The 23469-nt window shown below is 41.7% G+C and overlaps 1 protein-coding gene across 1 annotated transcript in view; it reads left to right on the top strand.

Moving 5' to 3' along the window:
* The window catches only part of ESCO1 (establishment of sister chromatid cohesion N-acetyltransferase 1), a 42830-nt gene that overhangs the window by 4546 nt on the left and 14815 nt on the right, over positions 1–23469 (top strand). The window contains exons 2-3 of the mRNA XM_040354051.1: positions 16746–18583; positions 20814–20901. Coding sequence (XP_040209985.1) covers positions 16748–18583; positions 20814–20901 — 1924 coding nt within the window. The 5' untranslated portion in view covers positions 16746–16747. The remainder of the gene's footprint in view (positions 1–16745; positions 18584–20813; positions 20902–23469) is intronic.

Below are 23469 nucleotides of genomic sequence, written 5' to 3'. Positions count from 1 at the left end.
GGGGACATGTAGGTGTTTTTTCAGGAGCAGTGGTTTTAATAATGCTTAAAGTGAAACAATAAAAATTATTCCTTTAACTATTGTGCCTGGGGGTGTCTATAGTATACCTGTAAAGTGGTGCATTTTTCCCGTGTTTAGAAAAGTCCCGGGGAAAACAAATTAATTTGAAACTGATCGCGGCTGTAATGAATTTTTGGGTCCCGGCAATATAGATAAAAATCACTGAAAAAAACGGCATGAACCCCCCCCCCCCCAGTCCATTACTAGGCCCTTTGGGTCTGATATGAATATTAAGGGGAACTCCGAACCAAAATTGAAAATACATTTCGTGGGGGTCGCCCTAAAATCCATCCCAGGCCCTTCAGGGCTTATCGGAATCTGGAAGCCACCTTTAATGAGGAAAACCCCAGATCCCGCCCCCCCATGTGAATTGGTAACGGGAGCAATGTACCCCTACCAATTCACAACAGTGTCAAAAATAGTAAAGACAGGAGACACTTTGGGACAAGTACTTTATTTAAAAATGTCCCACGATGTAAATCCATCTCATGCCGCCTGACGAGCCGAAAAAAAACCACAACAGCTCCACCACCATGGGAGGCTCCCACCAAGTGACGCTTCTTCTCAATGGCAGCTGTTATATAGCTGAGGGCGGGGCCACTCGGTGACTTAAACGGGTGACCCCCGCCTTCCTCTGCCATTACGTGGCGTCAGAGAGGTGCAAGCAGCAGGTACAGTTTTTACATTTACATGTTCTCTAAGGCCTGGTTCACATCGGTGTGACTTGTCATGTTACTTAACAGTTCAAAGTCACACCCCATCTGTGGCAATATAACCGTTCAAAATCGCTGCAACTTTGAAAAAGGTTCCTGCACTGTTTCTTTGCGATTTGCCCCTGAAGTCTGTTAACCACTTGGACCGAGCCTCTTTTTTAAAATATGTTGTTTACAAGTTAAAACGTTTTTTTGCCCGAAAATTTCTTGGAACCCCCAATCATTATACATTTTTTTTCTAACACCCTAGAGAACAAAATGGCGGTCATGTCAATACTTTGTCACACAGTGATCTTGCAAGCGCACTTCAAAATAACACAACAGTAAAGTTAGCCCAAATGTTTATATATATATATATATATATATATATATATATATATATAATATATATTATATATATATATATATATATTATTGTGAAAGATAAAGTTAAGCCGAGTAAATTGATACCCAACATGTCACGCTTCAAAATTGCGCCTGCTCGTGGAATGACGACAAACTTTTACCCTTAAAAATCTCCATAGGCGACATTTAAAAAATTCTACAGGTTGCATGTTTTGAGTTAGAGGAGATCTAGGGCTAAAATTATTGCTCTCGCTCTAACAATCGCGGCGATACCTCACATGTGTGGTTTGAACACCGTTTTCATATGCGGGCGCTGCTCGCGTATGCCTTTGCTTCTGCACGCAAGCTCGTCGGGACGGGGCACTTTAAAAATATATATATATATATATATTTTTTATTTTACTTTATTTATTTTGACAGTGACCCAAAAAGTTTTTTTTTTTTTTTTTTAGTCACTTTTTTTCCTATTACAAGTAATGTAAACATCCCCTGTAATAGAAAAAAGCATGACAGGTCCTCCTTAAATATAATGAGATCTGGGGTCAAAAAAAAAAAAAAAGAGCTATGGACGGAAGTGACGTTTTGACGTTGCTTCTGCCCTGCTATATTATGGAGACGGGTGGGAGCCATCTTCCCCCTCACTCGTCTCCATACCCAGCCACAGCAAGGACCTGATCCCCTCCGCCTCTACCGACGGCTCTGGTAAGCGGCGGGAATGGGGGCACTCTCCCGCCGCCGATAACGGTGATCTTAGGGCGAATCCGCCGCAGGGACCACCATTATCGTAAATCAGACCGCTCACTGAAAAGATGGATAATTGGGTTATAGCAGCTATCTGCTGCCATAACAGATATCCATTTTTAAAGTGCCAACGTGTATATATACAGTAGGCGGTCCAGAAGTGGTTAAGTGAAGTTGCACAGATGTCGGCAAGCCGCACATGAAATCTGAAAATCGTCTTTGAACACCAGAGCTAATTGGTCTGCATTGATTTCAATGGGGGGGGTTAAAGTCCTTTAACCACTAGCCGACCAGCCGCCGTCATTCTACGGCGGCAGGTCGGCTCTCCTGGGCGAGACCACGTCATTCTACGTCGGCTCTTTGAGCCGCCACTAGGGGCGCGCGCGCCCCCCCGCTCGCCCCCGACTCCCGTGCGTGTGCCCGGGCACACGCGATCGCTCGTTACAGAGCGGGGACCGGGACCTGTGTGTGTAAACACACAGCTCCCGGTCCTGTCAGCGGGGGAAACGCTGATCTTCTGTTCATACAATGTATGAACAGAGGATCAGTGTTTCCCCTAGTGAGGCCACCCCCCTACAGTAAGAACACACCCAGGGAACATACTTAACCCCTTCCCCGCCCCCTAGTGTTAACCCCTTCACTGCCAGTGGCATTTTTATAGTAATCCAATGCATTTTTATAGCACTGATCGCTATAAAAATGCCAATGGTCCCAAAAATGTGTCCGAAGTGTCCGCCATAACGTCGCAGTACCGAAAAAAAAATCGCTGATCGCCGCCATTACTAGTAAAAAAAAAAGATATTAATAAAAATGACATAAAAATACCCCCTATTTTGTAAACGCTATAACTTTTGCGCAAACCAATCAATAAACGCTTATTGCGATTTTTTTATTTTTTTTTTATTTTTTTTTTTACGAAAAATAGGTAGAAGAATACGTATCGGCCTAAACTGAGGGAAAAAAAATGTTTTTTTATATATTTTTGGGGGATATTTATTATGGCAAAAAGTAAAAAATATTCATTTTTTTTCAAAATTTTCGCTCTATTTTTGTTTATAGCGCAAAAAATAAAAACCGCAGAGGTGATCAAATACCACCAAAAGAAAGCTCTATTAGTGGGAAAAAAAGTACGCCAATTTTGTTTGGGAGCCACGTCGCACGACCGCGCAATTGTCTGTTAAAGCGACGCAGTCCCGAATCGCAAAAAGTACTCTGGTCTTTGGGCAGCAATATGGTCCGGGGGGTAAGTGGTTAAATAACTTGAGGGAGCGTCTAATTTTTTTTGCCCTTAGTTCCACTATGTTGGCCAATAAAGGAATATCCCTTAAAAAACCCAAATATTTTCTATGTAAGGGTCGAGCCGAGGGATGTTGCTTTGGGTTCCTTAGGTTGCATGCCTACAGGCTCCCGTGATGGGAATTCAGCCTTGATTGCACTGTGTTTTACTGGCAAGCTCAGCTGAACATTATCTCTCCAAATGTACTGTACTTTACAGCTTGTGAAGCTTGAAAAGTGGCCAGTTCTGTATATTGTACTGGATTAACACATGTCCGTTCTGTTTTATAGATTCCTGCTTGAAAAGCTGACCCACATAATTGTTTATTGCTGTCATTTGTTTCCAAAAAAATTTCAGGCAACCTTCACTTTGAGGCTTCGTCTCTAGCACCCCATATACACTCACTGGCCACTTTATTAGGTACACCCGTTCAGTTACTTTATAACACAAATTGCTAATCCGCCAGTCACATGGCAGCAACTCAGGGCATCTAGATGTGGTGAAGACAACTTGCTGAAGTTTAAACCGAGCATCAGAATGGGGAAGAAAGGGGATTTAAGTGACTTTGAATGTGCAAGACGGTCTGATCTAAGTATTTCAAACATTGCTGATCTACTGGGATTTTCATGCGCAGCCATCTTTAGGGTTTAGTGAGTGGAGGTTGTGTGGAGGAAAATAGCTTGTTGATGTCGGAGGAGAATTGGGCAGACTGGTTAGAGATGATAGAAAGGCAATAGTAACTCAAATAACCACTTGTCAAAACCAAGATATGCAGAATACCATCCTGGAATGCATAACACATTGAACCTTGAAGCAGATGGGATTCAGCAGAAAAAGACCACACTGGGTGCCACTCCTGTCGGTAAGAACAGGATACTGAGGCTACAATTTGCACAGGCTCATCAAAATTGGACAATAGAAGATTGGAAAAACATTGCCTGGTCTGATGAGCCTCAATTTCAGCTGCAAGATTCAGATGGTAGGGTACCAATTGAGCATCATTTAACCTCTTGACCACTGGGCACTTAAACCCCCTTCCTAACCATACCAATTTTCAGCTTTCGGTGCTCTTACAATTTGAATGACAATTACTCAGTCATACAACATTGTACCCATCTGAAATTGTTGTCCTTTTTTTTCACACAAATAGAGCTTTCTTTTGGTGGTATTTGATCACCTCTGCGGTTTTTATTTTTTGCGTTATAAAAGAAAAAAAGACTGGAAAAAAAAATTCTAGTTTCTGTCATATTAGCAGGTTATTTCTCACACACAGCATATGCATACTACAAATTACACCCCAAAACACATTCTGCTATTCCTCCTGAGTATAGCGATACCACATGTGTGAGACTTTTACACGGCGTGGCCACATACAGAGGCCCAACATGCAGGGAGCACCATCAGGCGTTCTGGAGCACCCAGGCCAATTCTGACATTTCTCTCCTACATGGAAAAATCATCATTTATTTGCTAAAAAATGACATAGAACCCCAAAACATTATATATGCTTTTTTTAGCAAAGACCCTCGAGAATACAATGGCGGCTGTTGTTGTAACTTTTTATCTTGCACGGTATTTCCGCAGCAATTTTTTGAACACGTGTTTTTTTTTTTTAAAACTGTTTGTTTTGTGCTTAAAAAAAAAAACAGTAAAGTTAGCCCAATGTTTTTGCATAATATGAAAGATGAAGTTACGCTGAGTAAATAGATACCTAACATGTCACCCTTCAAAATTGCACACGCTCACGTGGTAAGGAGCCGCTTCCATTGGCTCCTTACCGCAATCCTTGTTGCTGCGGGTCCCGTGGACCCGGCGAGCGCCGGTGATCGCGTGTGCGCGCCCGCTCGGGCGTGCGGGTCTGATTCTCCGGGAGGACGTATATTGACGCCCTCCCAGAGTAAGGGAACCGCCTTGTAGCCGTATTTCGGCTATAGGGCGGTTACTAAGTGGTTAAACACCACAGCCTACCTGAGTATTGTTGCTGACCATGTCCATCTCTTTATGACTACAGTGTACTCGTCTTCTGATGCTCCTTCCAGCAGGATAATGCACCATGTCACAAAATTCAAATCATCTCAAACTGCTTTCTTAAACATGAAAATTAGTTCACTGTGCTCCAATGGCCTCCACAGTCGCCATATAGAGCACCTTCGGGATGTGTTGGAATGGGAGATTCGAATCGTGGATATGCAGCCGACAAATGTGCAGCAACTGTGTCATGCTATCATGTCAATATGGATCAAAATCTGAGGAATGTTTTCAACACCTTGTTGAATCTATGCAATGAAGAATTAAAGCAGTTCTGAAGGAAAAGGGGGGCCCAACCCCGTATTAGCAAGGTGTACTTAATAAAGTGGCTGGTGAGTGTATATTCATTGTGGCTAAGTGGGTAGCACTTCCACCTAACACTGGGGTCACTGGTTCGAATTCCAACCACATCACTACATATGCCTGGGTTTCCTCCATTTGCTCTGGTTTCCTCCCACACTCCAAAGACTTGCCGGTAGATCAATTGGCTCTTGTCTAAATTAGCCCTAGTTATGTGAATGTATGACTGTGAGTTAACCTTTTGATTGTTAGCTCTTTAAGGGCAGGGACTGATGTGAATATACAGATATATAGATATATATAGATAGATAGATAGAGATATATATATATATTTCTCTAATGGATATGGGCTGAAAGTGCACTCTCTCAGGTTTAATTTGAAGGTATGTACATCCAAATCGGAGGAAGGTTTAGGAATTACAGCTCTTAAAGTGGGAGTTCACCTGACATTTTTTTGACAGGCTTCTGACGGTCGCATACATCGCGTCACGAGTAGCCGAAAGAAGCCGAACATCGATGCGGCTCTATATGGCGCCTGCGCACCGACGTTCGGCTACTTTCGGAAAATCGTGACGCGATGTATGCGACCGTCGGAAGCCTGTCAATCAAATAGGAACGCTCAGTCCCGCAGCCCATACCCGGAAGAGGCGGAGAAGATCTATCTCTAAAACGGTAAGTACTGCTTCGATTTAAAAAAAAAACACCCGATTCCCCTTGACAAAATGAGCCTCAAACTAATGTTAAAAATTAACTTTTTGGGTGAACCTCCGCTTTAAGAACAGCCATCCCCCCTTTTATCAAGGGGCCAAAAGTAATTGGACAATTGAAACAAATGCTGTTTCATGGTCAGGTGTGGGCTACTCCTTCATTATTTCTTCATCAATTAAGTAGGTAAAAGGTCTGAAGTTGATTCTAATGCCGTGTACACACAATAGGATATTCAGACAACAAAACCATGGATTTTTTTCCGACGGATGTTCGCTCAAACTTGTCTTGCATACACACGTCACACAAATGTTGTCGGAACTTGCGAACATCAAGAACGCTGTGACGTACAACACTACAACGAGCAGAAAAAAATTAAGTTCAATGATTCCGAGCATGCATAGAATTTTTGTGCGTTGAATTGTGTACACACGGTCGGAATTTCCGACAACAACTTTTGTTGTCGGAAAATTTGAGAAATTCCGACAGATCTATAAACATTCTGCAATGTTTAGAGATTACTGTCATCCCAGATTCAGCCAGATGCAGCAAAGTTGATTGGACGGTGCTTCACAGTATAGATGGACAATAATCCAAAACACTGCAAAAGCAACCCAGGAGCTATTTGAAGGAAAAGAAGAGGAATATTCTGCAATGGTGGAGTCAATCACCTGATCTCAACCCAATTGAGCATGCATTTCACTTGCGGAAGGCAAAACTAAAGGCAGAAAGACCCACAAACAACAACTGAAGGCAGCTGCAGTTGGAGCCTGGCAAAGCATCAGAAGGGTGGAAACCCAGTGATTGTTGGTGTCCATAGATTCCATACTTCAGGCAGTCATTGCCAGTAAAGGATTATCAACAAAATATTAAAAATTAACATTTTATTTATGTCCAGTTACACTTGAGCCCTTGAAAATAGAACTGTGTATAAAAATGGTTGCCGTTCCTAAAATTTATACTTGATATTTATGTTCAGCACCTTGAATTTAAAGCTGAAAGTCTGCACTTCAAATTAATTTGGATTGTTTATTCCTATTACTAGGAATGTAAACATCCCTTGTAATGTGAGATCTGAGGTCAAAAAGAGCTCAAATCTCATATTTTAGACTTCAATGCAATAAAAAATAATTCTCCCTTTTAACCACTTCAGCCACGGAAGAATTTACCCCCTTCTTGACCAGAGCATTTTTTTTGCGATTCGGCACTGCGGCTCTTTAACTGACAATTGCGCAGTCGTGCGTCCCCCACAAATGGCTTTCTTTTGGTGGCATTTGATCACCTCTGCGATTTATTTTTTACTTTTTGCGCTATAAACAAAAGAGCAATTTTTTTTAACTTAACTTTGCTATAATAAATATCCCAAAAATATCGATACATTTATTTTTCCCTCAGTTTAGGCCAATTATGTATTCTTCTACATATATTTGGTAAATAAGCGTATATTGATTGGTTTGCGCAAAAGTTATAGTGTCTACAAAATAGGGGATATATATATATATCCATCCACTTCCCGCCCGGCCTATGGCCGATTTACGTCCGGGAAGTGGTTATGAAATCCTGACAGGACGTTCTAGAACGTCCTGCAGGATTTCATGCCGCGCGCGCTCGGTGATGCGGGGTGTCAGTCTGACACCCTGCATCTCCGATCTCGGTAAAGAGCCTCCGGCGGAGACTCTTTACCACGTGATCAGCCGTGTCCAACCACGGCTGATCACGATGTAAACAGGAAGAGCCGTCGATGGCTCTTCCTCACTCGCGTCTGACAGACGCGAGTAGAGGATAGCCGATCGGCGGCTCTCCTGACAGGGGGGGTTAGCGCTGATTGTTTATCAGCGCAGCCCCCCCTCGGATCGCCACACTGGACCACCAGGGATGCCCACCCTGGAGCACCAGGGTGGGCAAAAAAAAAAAATGGCAAAAAAAAAAAAAAAAGCATAAAGAAAAAAGATGCCAGTCAGTGCCCACAAATGGGCACTGACTGGCAACCTGGCAAAAATAAGTGCTGCCACCCCAGTGTCCATCAGCGCCACCCCAGTGTCCATCAGCGCCACCCCAGTGTCCATCAGCGCCACCCCAGTGTCCATCAGTGCCACCCCACAGTGCCCATCCATGCCCAGTGCCCACCTATCGGTGCCCATCTGTGCCACCCATAAGTATCCATCAGTGCCGCCCATCTGTGCCGCTTATGAGTGCCCATCTGTGCCGCCTATGTGTGCCCATCAGTGCCGCCTATGTGTGCCCATCAGTGCCGCCTATGTGTGCCCATCAGTGCCGCCTATGTGTGCCCATCAGTGCCGCCTATGTGTGCCCATCAGTGCCGCCTATGTGTGCCCATCAGTGCCGCCTATGTGTGCCCATCAGTGTCGCATACCAGCGCCGCCAATCAGTGCCACCTCATCTGTGCCCGTCAGTACTACCTCATCGATGTCCATCAGTGCCATCTCATCGGTGCCCATTAGTGCCGCCATATCAGTGCCCGTAATTGAAAGAGAAAACTTATTTACAAAAAAATTAACAGAAAAAAATAAAAACATATTTTTTTTTCCAAATTTTCAGCCTTTTTTTAGTTGTTGCGCAAAAAAAATAAATCGCAGAGGTGATCGAATACCACCAAAAGAAAGCTCTATTTGTGGGGAAAAAAGGACGCCAATTTTGTTTGGGTACAGTGTAGCATGACCGCGCAATTGCCATTCAAAGTGCGACAGTGCTGAAAGCTGAAAATTGGCTTGGGCGGGAAGCTGCGTAAGTACCTGGTATGGAAGTGGATAGATATATATATATATATATATATATATATATATATATATATATATATATATATATATATATATATATATATATATATATATATATATATATATATATATATATATATATATATATATATATATATATATATATATATATATATATATATATATATATATATATATATATATATATATATATATATATATATATATATATATATATATATATATATATATATATATATATATATATATATATATATATATATATATATATATATATATATATATATATATATATATATATATATATATATATATATATATATATATATATATATATATATATATATATATATATATATATATATATATATATATATATATATATATATATATATATATATATATATATATATATATATATATATATATATATATATATATATATATATATATATATATATATATATATATATATATATATATATATATATATATATATATATATATATAAAAAAAATTTTTTTTTTTTTTTTTTTTACTAGTAATGGCGGCGATCTGCAATTTTTTTTATCGTAACTGTGACATTATGGCGGATACATCAGATAACTTTGACGCTTTTCTGGGACCATTGTCGTTTTCACAGCGACCGGTGTAAATGACACTGGCAGGGAAGGGGTTAACCACTAGGGGGCGAGGAAGGGTTAAGTGTGTCCTAGGGAGTGATTCTAACGGTGTGGCTGAATCAGTGATCACTGCTCCCTATGACAGGGAGCAGTAGATCACTGTCCTGTCACTAGGCAGAACAGGGAAATGCCTTGTTTACATAGGCATCTCCCTGTTCTGCCTCTCTGTGACACGATCGCAGGTCGCCGGCGAACATCGAGGTTGTGGGGCATGATCAGAGAGTGTGGCGGGTCTGCAACGCACGGCTTCTTAAAGGGGACGTACAGGTACGTCCATTTGCCCACCGCTGCCATTCTGCCGACGTATATTGGCGTGCAGCGGTCGGCAAGTGGTTAAGAGCTTTGGGCGGAAGGGACGTTTGACGTCACTTCCACCACCCAATGCCATGGAGCCGAGCGGGGGCCATCTTCCCCTGACTCTGCATCCAGGCAATAAGGGGAGCCGGCACGATCATCCCCGCCTCTACCGACAGCTCCGGTAAGTGGCGCTTGGCTTGTAAGTTGGATACAATCTGTAAGAATGTTCATTCACTGCATAGCTTGGTGTCTGCAAACACTGAAATGGTACTGTTAATCACAGACCCTATATACTTTATAAATATTAGGGTTGTCCCGATACAGATACTGGTATCGGGACCGATACCGAGCATTTGCGCGAGTACTTGTACTCATGCAAATGCTGCCGATGCTTCCCCCGATACTTCTCTATTGCATTTGCAAGAGGGCGGGGGGCGGAGAGCAGTCCTCAGGCGGGTAATAAGTGGCTGTAATTAGTTCTTGCTGTTTTCTATCATGTCGTGCTGTTCCCGGCGGCCCCTCCCCTCCTCTCTTCTCTCGTTGTACGCTTGTGACATCATCTGAGATGGATGAGAGGAGGGGCCGCCGGGGAATAGCGCAACATGATAGAGGACAGTAAGAACTTATTACAGCCACTTATTACAGATGTGAGCCGCTTCCTGCGCTACTCTGCATTTAAAAGGAAACAAACAAAATAGTGCCCAGTGCCCCGCTGTGCCCAGTGCCCCGCTGTGCCCAGTGCCCTGATGTGCCCTGTGCCCTGATGTGCACCATACCCTGTGCCCAAGTACCCCGCTGTGCCCTGATGTGCCCAGTACCCTGATGTGCCCAGTACCCCGCTGTGCCCTGATGTGCCCAGTACTCTGATGTGCACCATACCCTGTGCCCAGTACTCTGATGTGCACCATACCCTGTGCCGAGTACTCTGATGTGCCCCATACCCTGTGCCCAGTACCTTCCCACTGACCACCAATGTAAGAGACATTCTTAAATTTGAAAACTTTCACATTAAAAAAAGTATCGGTACTTGTACTCGGTCCTAAAAAAGTGGTATCGGAACAAGCCTAATAAATATATTTAAAAAGTAATGGTCCAAACACTGAACATTGAGGTACACCACTGATAACCTTCGACCATTCAGAGTAAGAATCATTAAAGCGTAACCCTACTTTTGTTGAGGAAAGAAACCTTCCCCTCTGGGTGATCAATGTACATTGCAAGGATTATAACAAACTTTGTTGCAGATTCCTACCTTTTGTTTTTCTGAAGAAATCCATGTGTGTTTGTCTGCGCCTCTAAGTAGGTCTAGTGGGAGTGGTTTCAGAATTAACTGTCAGGTGTGGAGCTATAGGGCACTAATAAGGAAATCTGCTGGGCCTGCATCCCTTTTAGACATTTTCCTATTGAAAGTATCTCTCAAAAAATGAAATTTTTGTTGCAAGGGATGCTTGAAATCTGACTTGTATCTTAGACAGACTTCTGGGAAAATTGGTGAGCCAATTGCACAAGCTGGAAATTTATGTTTCTGGGGAGTGGTCAGTACACATTCTGTCCCCCAGACAGCAAACTTTGCACACTTGTAGAGAAGAACTGGGGCTACATGTGCCAAGTTTGGGGTCTAGGGCAGGGGTTGACAAATTTGCTTGGAATCTAGGAGCCAGCTAAAAAAGTTAGGAGCCAGAAAACGCGCCCCGTCCCGACGAGCTTTCGCGCAGAAGCGAACACATATGTAAACGGTGTTCAAACCACACATGTGAGGTATCGCTGCGATTGGTAGAGCGAGAGCAATAATTCTAGCCCTAGACTTCCTCTGTAACTCAAAACATGCAACCTGTAGAGATTTTTAAACGTCGCCTATGAAGATTTTAAAGGGTAAAAGTTTGACGCCATTCCACGAGCGGACGTAATTTTGAAGCGTGACATGTTGGGTATCAATTTACTCGGCGTAACATTATCTTTCATAGTATTAAAAAAAAATGGGGATAACTTTACTATTGTCTTATTTTTTAATTAAAAAAAGTGTAACCTTTTCCCCAATAAAAAGTGCGCTTGCAAGACCGCTGCGCAAAAAAGGCGTGACAAAGTATTGCAACGATCGCCATTTTATTCTCTAAGGTGTTAGGATAAAAAATATATTTAATGTTTGGGGGTTCTAATTAGAGGGAAGAAGATGGCAGTGAAAATAGTGAAAAATTACATTAGAATTGCTGTTTAACTTGTAATGCTTAACTTGTTTGTTTTTTATTTTTTTTTTGCCCCCCCTTCCAAGCCAAGTCGCCAGGACCCTATTTCTAGTCGCCATGGCGACCTGGCGCCCAGGATTTGTCGAGCCCTGGTCTAGGGGACCTACGGCTGGCCGGTACCGGGTCCCCAAAGTCCGGGAGATCAGGCGCAAAAAGGTGACTCGAGTATAAGCCGAGGGGGGCATTTTCAGCACAATTTTTTTGTGCTGAAAAACTCTGCTTATATACGGTAATTTGCTATTGTTTTCCCCACAAAAGTGGAGTTACCCTTTAACCACTACTCTCGGAATGTGAATGTGCTGTGGGGGGGGGGGGGGGCCCCCCAGGTTTCTATCCATTTACAAACTTATTTTTCAAAGCCTGTAGACTTTACCTTACACATTAGCCATGCGTGGGGAACTGTGTTAAATGCTTTGGCAAAATCCAACTATACCACAACCACTCCTTTTTGTCTAAGGCCCCTTTCACATGGGCAGACCATTCAGGTCAGTTTTTTCGGTGGACCTGAACGAGTGCTCCATGTAAGTCTATGGAGCGTCGGATGTCAGTGGTGACCATGTCAGCTGACATCCGATCCGCTAAAATCATACGTATTGCGATATGTTCCCCATCAGTCCTGGCAGATCGGATCGGGTGAGATCTGATGAAAGCGGACATACTGTTTTCGTCCAACCTCTCCAAAGCAAGCAGTGTCACTCGACAAGCCCCTCCCTGCTCGGTGAGCAGAGAGGGACCTGTCATCCGCCGGCTCAGCAGAGATCAACGGAGAGATCTCCCGCTGGGCTGGCGGACTCCGCTGCAATGGGTCTGCCCTGTGTGGAAGGGGCCTAAAGGTTTTACTTCCCTCCTCATAAGAAATCCCATTTGACAACTTCTGTCCTTTCATGAATTCATGCTGTCTGTTGAATTCATGCTTTCTGTTGGTTACATTTTTTTTTTTAACCAACAGACTTTCCACTACAAGTGCAAAGTGCTGTCGCTGTAGATCTGAGGGGGGACATGCAAAGAAAATAAAAAAAAAACATTTTAGCTTGCACATGATTGGATAATAAAATCAGCAGAGCTTCCCCTCATTTCAGATCTACCCCTCAGATTTTCAGCGACTGCACTTTCAGTGCAATTTCAAGTGCACTTTGCACTTGTAGTTTGCACTTGTAGTGCAAAGTGTATTTGCCTTTCGTAAATAACCCCCACTGGTACTAAGTACCAGCTCAATTGGTGTCTTCTGTCTCGGGGGTCTCCTCCAGATGTTTGAGGATGTGGTCAGGAGGGAACAGTCCTCCATACATTGTGGACATGCAGCAAAGTAAGGCAGTATATAATTTTTATCTATTCCCTCACCCAAGTGAATCTACCCAAGACCCCACAGCAGGCCCTTCTGGGGAGGGCGCTGGAGGGCACACCGGGACATTGAGGGGCCTGATCGCATTTAATTTCACTACAGCTAAGATATCTATTGCATGGACCTGGAAGTCCCCCACAATTTCCTTTGACCTTTTAAAGGCCAAATTGACATGGATTTATGATCATTGAGAGAATGGCAGCTATTTTCCGGGATAAGCTGGCCTACTTTGAGAAAACCTGGAATCCCTGGATAAAATGGCTTTTCGGTTCCCCTCTGATTGGGACGGAGGGCTACTTGTAGGACATATAGAGGGTGCACGTTTTCTATTCCTGATCGGGTGTAGCTTCTTTATCATATAAACTGGTGAAGATTTTAAAAGGGGTCCATGGTTTCCATCAGGTTGGTGTTAATTACCTGATAATACTTGCTTGGACATGGTTTTGTCATTTCTTTTATTTGATGTAACAATAGGTTACTCATGGGTTAAATTCAACAGTTTTGATAATGTTTCACCAGAATTGTGTGCAGAAAAGGACTAAGGAAAGGTTGTTGTACTGTTTTGTACTTGTGTTTGCTGTCTTTTGATATGTTTAATAAAAACGTATTATTATTTTTATTTTTTTTATAAAGGTTTCGTAGGAGGGGACATTTCTAAGAATGTCTAGTCTTTAGACTTTTTATTCCCTTTTTAAGGCCTGCCTCCAGCGCAGCTTAAAGCGGAGTTCCGGCCACAATTTCACTTTTTAAATATAAATACCCCTGTAATACACAAGCTTAATGTATTCTAGTAAAGTTAGTCTGTAAACTAAGGTCCGTTTTGTTAGGTTGTTACAGTATTTAGGCACTTTATAAAATAGAAATTGACTGGGGCCATCTTAAGTGTGGGCATCATGAAGCCAGACTGTATGACTTCCTGGATTTCAGCCTTGCAGATCTCGCACATGCTCAGTGCTGCACAAGCAGTGTCAGATCAGGTTTCAGCACCTGTGCTGTCCAAGTCACATGATTCTTTGGGACTGGGGAGTGCACAGACTCCTGGAAAGTTACACCCACTACATTCCCAGGAGTCTGTGCGGTGTAGGTTAGGAAGCATTAAGCACCTAGGTGCAGGAAGTGGGAAGATTAACTATTCTGCCTAGCAACAACACTTTGAAGGCATCTAAAAAAAAAAAAAAAAATTCGTAAAGGACTAATGACATTTTTTTTAAAACTACTGATGTAATGTTATATTTATGGGTGGAACTCCACTTTAATCTGTACCTACATATTGCTTCAACTTAGACCCATGTCACTCCAGGCTTGTTCACACAGGTGGTCAAGGTGTGGTAAAAGCTGGTGATTGAGCCTTGGTCTATGTGTTTAGGTGTGTTGATCAGGCAACTTGACTTTTGGTAGCACTTCTTTGATATATTTTATTTCACTGTATATTGCAGAACTACACTAAATTGCTATTCCCATCATTTTGATGTACATTGTGTGCACAATTATTAGTCAATATATTGGTGGATTTTAAGTCCAACTAGCTCATCTTAAATACTAGCCCACACCAGTGCCCCACCTTGCTGACATCTGAGTCAAAGTGGAGCACTGTGCCCGTTACCGAACCAGCTACATGCCCATCCATCTGGTTTGTCTAGAGTCACTCTCGTCTCATCAGTCTAGGGCTGCAACTGACTATTATTTTCATAATAGACTAGTTGGCCGTTTTTTTTTTTTTTTTTTATTGTTTCGATTAATCGAATAATAATCTTAGTTAATATGTAAAGTTTTTTTAAAAAAAAGGCATTTTTTGTCTTAAGTTTCTATATGCAATGGTAAATAGATTTTTTTTTCTTCTTTTTCATGGATATGATCATTTTTATATATAATGCACAATACTGGTAAAAGTTTACTTTCAATGTATATGTAATGCCTTATGTTGCCTCCAGTCTATCCTCCGCCACTTTCTCTGGGTTCAGATTCCGATCTTCCCTGCAGAGTCTGTAAAGTGTTAATTAAAAAATAAATAATGAAAAAAATATCATACTTGCCTGCTCTGTGTAATGGTTTTGCACAGAGCAGCCCAGATTTCTCCTCTTCTAGGGGTCCCCCACTGACACTTCTGGCTCCTCCTGCCTTCAGAGTGCCCCAATAGCAAGCTGCAAAGTGTAATATACAGAGTGCCCCTATAGCAAGGTAAAAAACTTCGTAGAGAGCTGCAATTTAATGCACTTTTTTTTTTTTTTTTTTTAAGTGCCACATCCAGTATTTGAAGCTAGCAAACAAAAACCCATTGTGGTGGACTTTTAAGGCACGTAAAGAGTATAAAAGTTTTTGAATAAAATATTTATGAAATATATTGTATAGAAAAATTAAACATATAAAAAACTTCTGACTTTTAGAACCACTCACTTCCTGCCCAGGACTACATGTCCCATGAGATATTGTTCCTCACACATTCACAAGTTCTCAGGCACTTACCGATATGTATGAATGGTGTACTAAGCTGTATTTGTGCTGCACTGTATTTCCTGATGTGTAAACAAATAATGCATTCTGTATGCAGACAACTATTATGATCGATTAGTTGTTTCGGCCCTACATCAGTCCATAAAAATTCTGTCTTCAGATATTTCTTGGCCCAGTCCTTGACGTTTTAACTTATGTGTCTTGTTTAGTGGTGGTTGGGTTTCAGCCTCCCTTACCTTGGCCATGTCTCTGAGCACTGAACACCTTGTATTTCTGGGCACTCCCAGGTAGGTTGCAGTTCTAGAATATGACAGGATGATAAGTTCCTGGTAGCTTCACGTTTGATTCTTCTAAAATCTTTGGCAGTTCATTTGCTCATTTTGCGATCCTGTTGACTATTTGCAACAAAGCTTTTGATGCTTTTGTTATCACACCTCAATATAATAGTGCTGCATCCCTCTGAAAGACTTTTACATTTTTTTGACTGAATCTCTTTGTGATCCATTTTGCCTGAGGAAAAGAAGCTGCCTAACGAATCTATGAACACCTTGATACAGGGTGTTGATCTCCTTAGGCCACACCCTCCCTCATTTCACAAATACACATCAACTGATATGCTTAAATCCAATAAGAATTCACGCCTGTACAGCTTGGAGTTAGACAATATGCATAAAAATTATTATTTGGTCAAATTTCTCACTTGCCTAATAATTGTGCACACAATGTATTTTCTTATTTCAAATGACATTAGTTGAAATTTCTGGCCATGGTTATATTCTTATGACTACTTTTATTCTTTCAGTGATGACATCACAGAAAAGGAAGTCATCCTTGCCAGAGAACACTACAAAGCGTCAGAAGATTAAAGAATGTGAAAGCCATTCTGTTACTCCTAAAAAGAGACTTGGTATTTCTAGCAAAGCTAAAACAAATCTGTCTTCAGCACAGAAGAAAAAAAACTCAAAAACACCAACAAATAAAGCCATTAAGAACTCCAAACCATCCAAGGCAGAAGCTGGTCAAAAGAGAAGTACAGTTTTAAAAGCTACCAAAAAAAGTGCTGTAAAAATTGTGCCTGCAAAGCGTAAAAACCTACGTAAAGCCAAAGAGGTGACTCCTTTAAAAAAGGTTACACAAAAGTCTTCCAGCAGTGCTTCAAAAGCACAGAAAAAGAATCCGTCAAATGTCAGAAAAACTGTGGCTAAAGAATCCACTGCGCAAAATAAAAGTAACAAAATAACAAGAAGCACTAGCAAAAATCCTGCTTTGAGAGTAACAAAAACTGTTAAATGTGTGAAAAAGAGTGTTGGCACAAAAACCAGACCTAAATCTGATTTAAAGCCTGCAGGTATAAAGAAAACAGTCAAGAATGTAAACCATAGCACTCCAAGCAAACCTGCAAAGAAGTGTGATATGCTGCCAAAATGCAATAAACAAGTTAAAAAGGTCATCAATATAAAGAAAACCCCAGTTAGGAAAACAACGGTTAAAAAATCAGACGTGGAACCCAAGACAAAAGCACATAAGCCAGCACAAGCTGTTAAAAAGGCAACTGGAACACGCAAAAAGGGGTTAAAGCCATCAGTGCCAATTTCACAGCAAACAATAATTCCGGTGGTGTCCAAAAAAAGGCTTAAAGACAATGCTAAGCAAGGATCTGCAAAAACTGCTCCAAAGAATTCTAAAGGACCTAGAGAAAAGATAAAAATTTCAGAAGCTAAAAGTAAAACAAAACAGCCTAAGAGAACTTGCCCTGTCAACCACACCAAGAACTCTGTAAAATCTGTGTCTGTCCCAAACAGTACTGTAAAGAAAAAGATTAAAGTTGGTAACCCATCCATTTCTTGCAGTAGTAGTTCTAAACAAATGTTGGATTCATCCTTAAATAAAAGAATATCCAGTGAAGGCAAAGCCATCCTTTTGCCATCCGCAGCACCATTAAAGCGTAAGAGGATCACAAAACCTGTTGACGGCACAACCAAAAGTAAAGCAAAAAAGCAAAAGGTTGTCCAGTCTGAAACCAATAAGAAAAAGGATACATCCTCTGAAGATGACCAGAAATCTAAGAGAGTTAGTATCTTGGATTTGTGCAATGAAATTGCTGGAGAAATAGAGTCTGACACAGTAGAAGTCGTTAAAGGCCCAAGTTCTCCAACTAGTCTCACTGACGAGAAGACTAAAGATGAGAGCGCACAAATCCTGGCAGATGTCTCTCCACCCGTTGCTGAAAAAAGTCCAGTTTGCCAACTGAACCGTTTTTTCCCCAGTAGAAAGCCACAGAATATCAGATGTAAACTGGAGAAGAAAACAAGTCCAGGAACAAGGAATTCCAAGTGGATAAAAATCAAATTAAAAAATAGCTTTGCTCAAAATAATCTACTCCGAAAACGAGCCGTGCTTCCCAGCCTTGAGTTGATGAAAGGACGACAGTCGGCACCTTGTTCCCCTGTTTCTGTAAACGCCAGAAAATCTGATACGTCAGCAATGGAGAATAAGCATACTAAACCTGCTGTGTCTCAAAAGGTAAAAGACAATAATACCCAGATAGCTGGAAGTGGGGATATGTTGGAGAAGACATCTGCAGAGAATGGCTTCTTGGAAAACCATATAAAGCAGGAGCTTGAGGCAGCACTTGATGAGGTAATAATGTGGTTATTTATGACTTTACTCCTAGATAACATTGTAAAGTAGATTTGGTAAAGATCCACTTTCTTCCAATTAGGAAACTGACTTGTCTTATATTTTGTATAAAGGTCAGCCCACTCGTACTTGATATTTTGGCTTTGTAAGATGGTGCAGATTTAAAATGTATTTTTTCTTCCATAATCATTTAATTGAAAATTATAGGAAAGTACAAATGCAACAGTACAGCAAAATGAAATGCCCCAATGGTAAACTATGGAAAATTTAAAATAATCAAAACCAAAAACTATTAAAGCAGCAATAATTCCAAAAGGTTACCTATACAACATAAGTGAAATTACAAATATAATTATTACCCCCAATGTCAGCAGGAGCTATAATCAAGTGAATAAGCCAGAGGTAACTCGCTTCCAAGGCAAAAGAGGAAGAAAAGGGGTAGGGGTGAGAGGAAGGTGGTTTAGATAGTGGAAGTGAGTGCCGCTCCACTGTTTAGGAGGCGCCACACCTTCGACTAAACCACTCCCTCCTCTACTGCCAGCATGCCATAGCATGTATATCCACAAAGGGATATATAAACATGCTCCAGTGTTTGTAAATGGGTATGGCATTGAAGACCAAAGCCATGAGTCTACTCCATTTGAAGCCACATCTCCCTACCAAATGCAACAAACTCACCCAGGTATTGGTAAAGAATGAGATCTGTCATGGGCCCTGAGAATCCGTTCCTCCATCTCCTCCAATCTATTCAGACAAATTAACCAATCTCATGCTAGAAGTGTCTGGCCTCTGAATAGGAATGTACAACCACGCTGCCTTAATCATATGTAACAACAAGGGTTTCTTGTATTGTCGCTCAGAGAGCATGGAGTGGTGAAGCAAGTATTGGCCTTGAGTGAACTCCACAGCAGCCGCTGCCACCTGGGCTGTGATGTCTACTTTAGTGCAGAAGGGAACCAGACTAGGGCATGTTGACCAGATGTGAAGGACTGCTAACAACTGTCTGTGGTTGCTAGAGAAATTTTATGCAGTAAAGACGGCATCTTGTACCAGCGTGCATGAATTTTACAGGCGTTTTCCTGTGTATTTACATTAAAGGATAGGTTCGCAAAACTTGACAAATAAAATGCAAATTTTTTCCAAGTAAAAAAAATTTGCATTTTTTTTTTTTTTTTTTTTTTTTTTTCGGAGACTGTAAACCAGTGATCAGAAGGTGTCATGCAGCCCTGTTGGTGTATTGGTTTGCTCATACCACGTACGAGGAAGCCGATGCATTCTGACAGACTCAATGAACTATCAAAGCACTGTGGTAGTTCATTGAAAACTACAAGCCGACAGCCGCAAAGGCTGCCAGGCCCTTGTAGTTTTGCATTCACAGAGGGCTGTGAATGTGTGACGCGGCCTGGTGGGAAGAAGACATGGGGAGAAGATATATAAGCTGATGTTTCTAGTCTTCTCTTTACAAAAATGCCAGTTGGCTGTCATGCTGATCAAAAGTTGTTTTCAGTTTGTCATTTCTGAGTCACTCCCCAGAACAAATACGCAGACCAGGAGTTATGAATTGCTAATCAACAAGCTTCCTTCCTTCCTTCCTTCCTTCCTTCCTTCCTTCAAACATTGCTAATTGCCAACCTACATAATTTTGATGTTTGTTATGATAAAGCAGAACTCTGGGCAAAAACGTATTTACATGTCCTTGTTGCCAATTACCTACCTTCACTGATTGTCATCCATCCTCTGGTTTACTCAGTAGTTGCTCTGAAATGGCCTATTCAATTTCAACTCAAACTGTTAATCTCTTTGGTTTCCTGTTTGTAAGACCTGTGGCTGCTATGCCTACTATTCCCCCAGCCACTGGTCTTGGCACATCCCTTCTGTAGTTCTTTCTCCAGGAAGCAGTGATGTAATTCAGCTCCGCTTGCTGTGGTGGGTGGACTGAGACTTGGACACATTCAACATGTACAGACCTAGTCTACCCCTTCCCATTTACAAAAAATGTGCGGGTAAAAAATGGTACCGTCTTTAAAAACTCAATTTCTTTCTCTATGCATTGAGTACATAGAGTAGAAGTTAATCATCAGAGAAAGGAAGGGACACCGCTCACTGACCCAGTGCATGAATATGTGGGTGAATGTGGCCTCAGTCGGCCATTTCCCCTTTTCAGTGAACTGTACTTTGAATTGTTTGTGCTTTTAAATAATAATTTGAGTTGTCCATTTTGGCTTAATAGGGTTTCAGATTACATTTGGATTCAAGTCCTGAAAATTCTCCAATGAAGAGAACTTCTTTGCCAGACCTCAAGCCACCAGTCACTCAAAGTAAGTTCTTTTTAACTATACATATTGAAAACATATTGTTAAAGGATAAGTATGGCCAAACTTTATTTTTTATTTTTTTATTGTTTTTTGGCTCACAGGAGTGTACTTGTGCTCTCCTGGGCCCCAGAATTGGCCAAAAGCAGGCTTAAGTCTGTCTGCTGACATCAGAGCAGTTCCAGGCCCAAGAAGGATCCCGACAATGACCGGATCTACCCAGATGCCTGACTGGCAGCTGGCCCAGTTTCTCAGCACGCCACTAAAAGCCTGAGCGATCAGCAGTCGTGATCACTCAGTTCTCGGGCTGTTGATTCCCACATTTCCCCTTAAAGTTGGGAAGGATTAGAGCGCCTAACCGGTTTTACTTCTTTACTAAACTAATATAAATATATATTATTTGTTTGGGTTACATCTGATAATATCACCAGCAAAACAAGTAGCGAGGGGAATATATGTTTGAGGTTGGTGGGTTTGTAGGACCAAGCTACTGCACTTTTTGCTTTTTCTAGGAGAAAAATTTCTGCGTAATGATCAGTAAAATACTTGCGTATAGATGCGTTTTAATTGAGTATAGACGAGTATGTGTACATTATAAAAATAAATTCTTTATTTTCCCCTTTGTTTAGACTCAATTTGCGAGCCCACCAATGCATATACATATGTGTTTATGCGCATGTTCTTAGAATCAAATGTTTTGATTCGTGATGGATCTGAAAGTAGCTCATGTTTATGCACCCGTGTAAATGGCTTCCTTGAAAACCATGCAGCTGTATTCAGATCCGTAATAAAAGAAAAACTTGTGTATATGCGTTTTTTCACGGGCGTGTAAATGAAGCTTAAAGGGTTGTAAAGTCCAGAAGTCCTTTTTTTTATTTTTTATTCTATAAATTAAGATAAAAAGCCTTCTGTGCAGCATCCTCCCTAATACTTATTGGAGCCCCATCTCTGTCCAGCGATGTCCACGAGTGTTTCAGCTGTCTGAATCTCTCCCTCCTGATTGGCATCAATGGCTCCCACTGCTGTCAATCAAAGTCAGTTGGCCAATCAGGAGAGAGAGGGTGGGGCTTAACTGAAGCTCCGTGACTAAATGGACACACGGAGCTGCAGCTTGACTGGGGTGCCCCGATAGTAAGTGGCTTGCTGTGGGGCACTTAACAGGAGGGTGTGGCCAGGAGCACTGACGAGGGACCCGAGAAGAGAAGGATTGGGCCTTCTCTGTGCAAATCCACTATACAGAGCAGGTAAGTATAACATGTTTGTTTTTATATTTAAAATAGAGACTTTAAAATCACTTTAAACGATCCTATTTTTTTTTATTTTTAAATGATGGTTAATCTCCCCATTCAGGAGAATCTCTGTTTCGGACCATTGTGCCACTTTTGTTTTTGAAGTTCATTTAAAAGGGCAGCAAAATTGTGCATGATGAGATAGTTTGTTGGGCTATTAAATGCCCAGATATTTGACGTGAGAAGGGATCCACTTGATGGCTTTTTAGGCCTCATGTACACTGCTGCTGGTAAACGGACGTTTAGGAGCAGTTGGGCATTTTTTTTCAACTGCTCCTGAACTCTCCTCTGTTATCTTATCAGTACATGTACACAGGATCGTTTATAGTAGATTCTAGGCAGCTGAGATTAGAGGCTTTTTTTGGAGCACAAAAAAATAAATAAAATAAAAATGGGTTCAGAAGCTGAGTTTGGAGGCATTTCAAGCACCAAATACTTCTAAACGTGGTAACTCGCGTTTTGCCACGTTTTTATAGTCGTTTTTAAATTTTGGCAATTATTGTTTTTATATATATATATATATATATATATATATATATATATATATATATCTCCTGACTGCTCCAATGCGGTATGTAAACGCGGCAAACCGATTGTTTTAGATGTGGGTTACTATCTGTCAAATTAAATCATTCAGGAGAGGTTGTAAAAACGTCCCTTGTGGTGGTGGTGTTAAGACCTCATTCACACAGGGAGTACAATACCGTAAGCCCCTGCAGGGCTGTTTACAGTCATATGGGAATGCACAGGTGTACATGCATACTGTGCAGCCAGTCCCATTGATGTCTATTGGGACACAGCTGCCACATGGACACAGCCATTGTGTCCCCCAAACTCGCCCTGTGTGTGTGTGTGTGTGTGTGTGTGTGTGTGTGTGTGTTAAGGGTTCATCTGTTTCTCAAATGTACAAGGCCACCATCTGGTCTTCTGTTCACATGGTTTTTATCAGGTGCTGACTCCAGCTTTGGCCATAGGGTTCTTCATCCTGTTAAAGCGGAGGTCCACACAATGAACCTCCGCTTTTCGGAACTCCCCCCCCCCCCCCCCCCCTCCGGTGTCACATTTGGCACCTTTCAGGGGGGAGGGGGGTGAAGATACCTGTATACAGGTATTTGCACCCACTTCCGGGCATAGACTCCTGTGAGAGTCACGCCCCTTTGCGTCGCCCCCCGCTGTCTTCTGGGAAACACACTGGTCCCTGGAGACAGCGGGGACCAGTGAGGACGTGACACGCGACTCAAGCATGCACAGTAGGGAACCGGGCAGTGAAGCCGCAATGCTTCAC

This window comes from Rana temporaria, chromosome 5, assembly GCF_905171775.1.
Source record: "Rana temporaria chromosome 5, aRanTem1.1, whole genome shotgun sequence".
Taxonomy (NCBI): domain Eukaryota; kingdom Metazoa; phylum Chordata; class Amphibia; order Anura; family Ranidae; genus Rana; species Rana temporaria.
The sequence above is the reverse complement of the archived record's forward strand: the minus strand, read 5'-3'. Positions and strand labels throughout refer to the sequence as shown.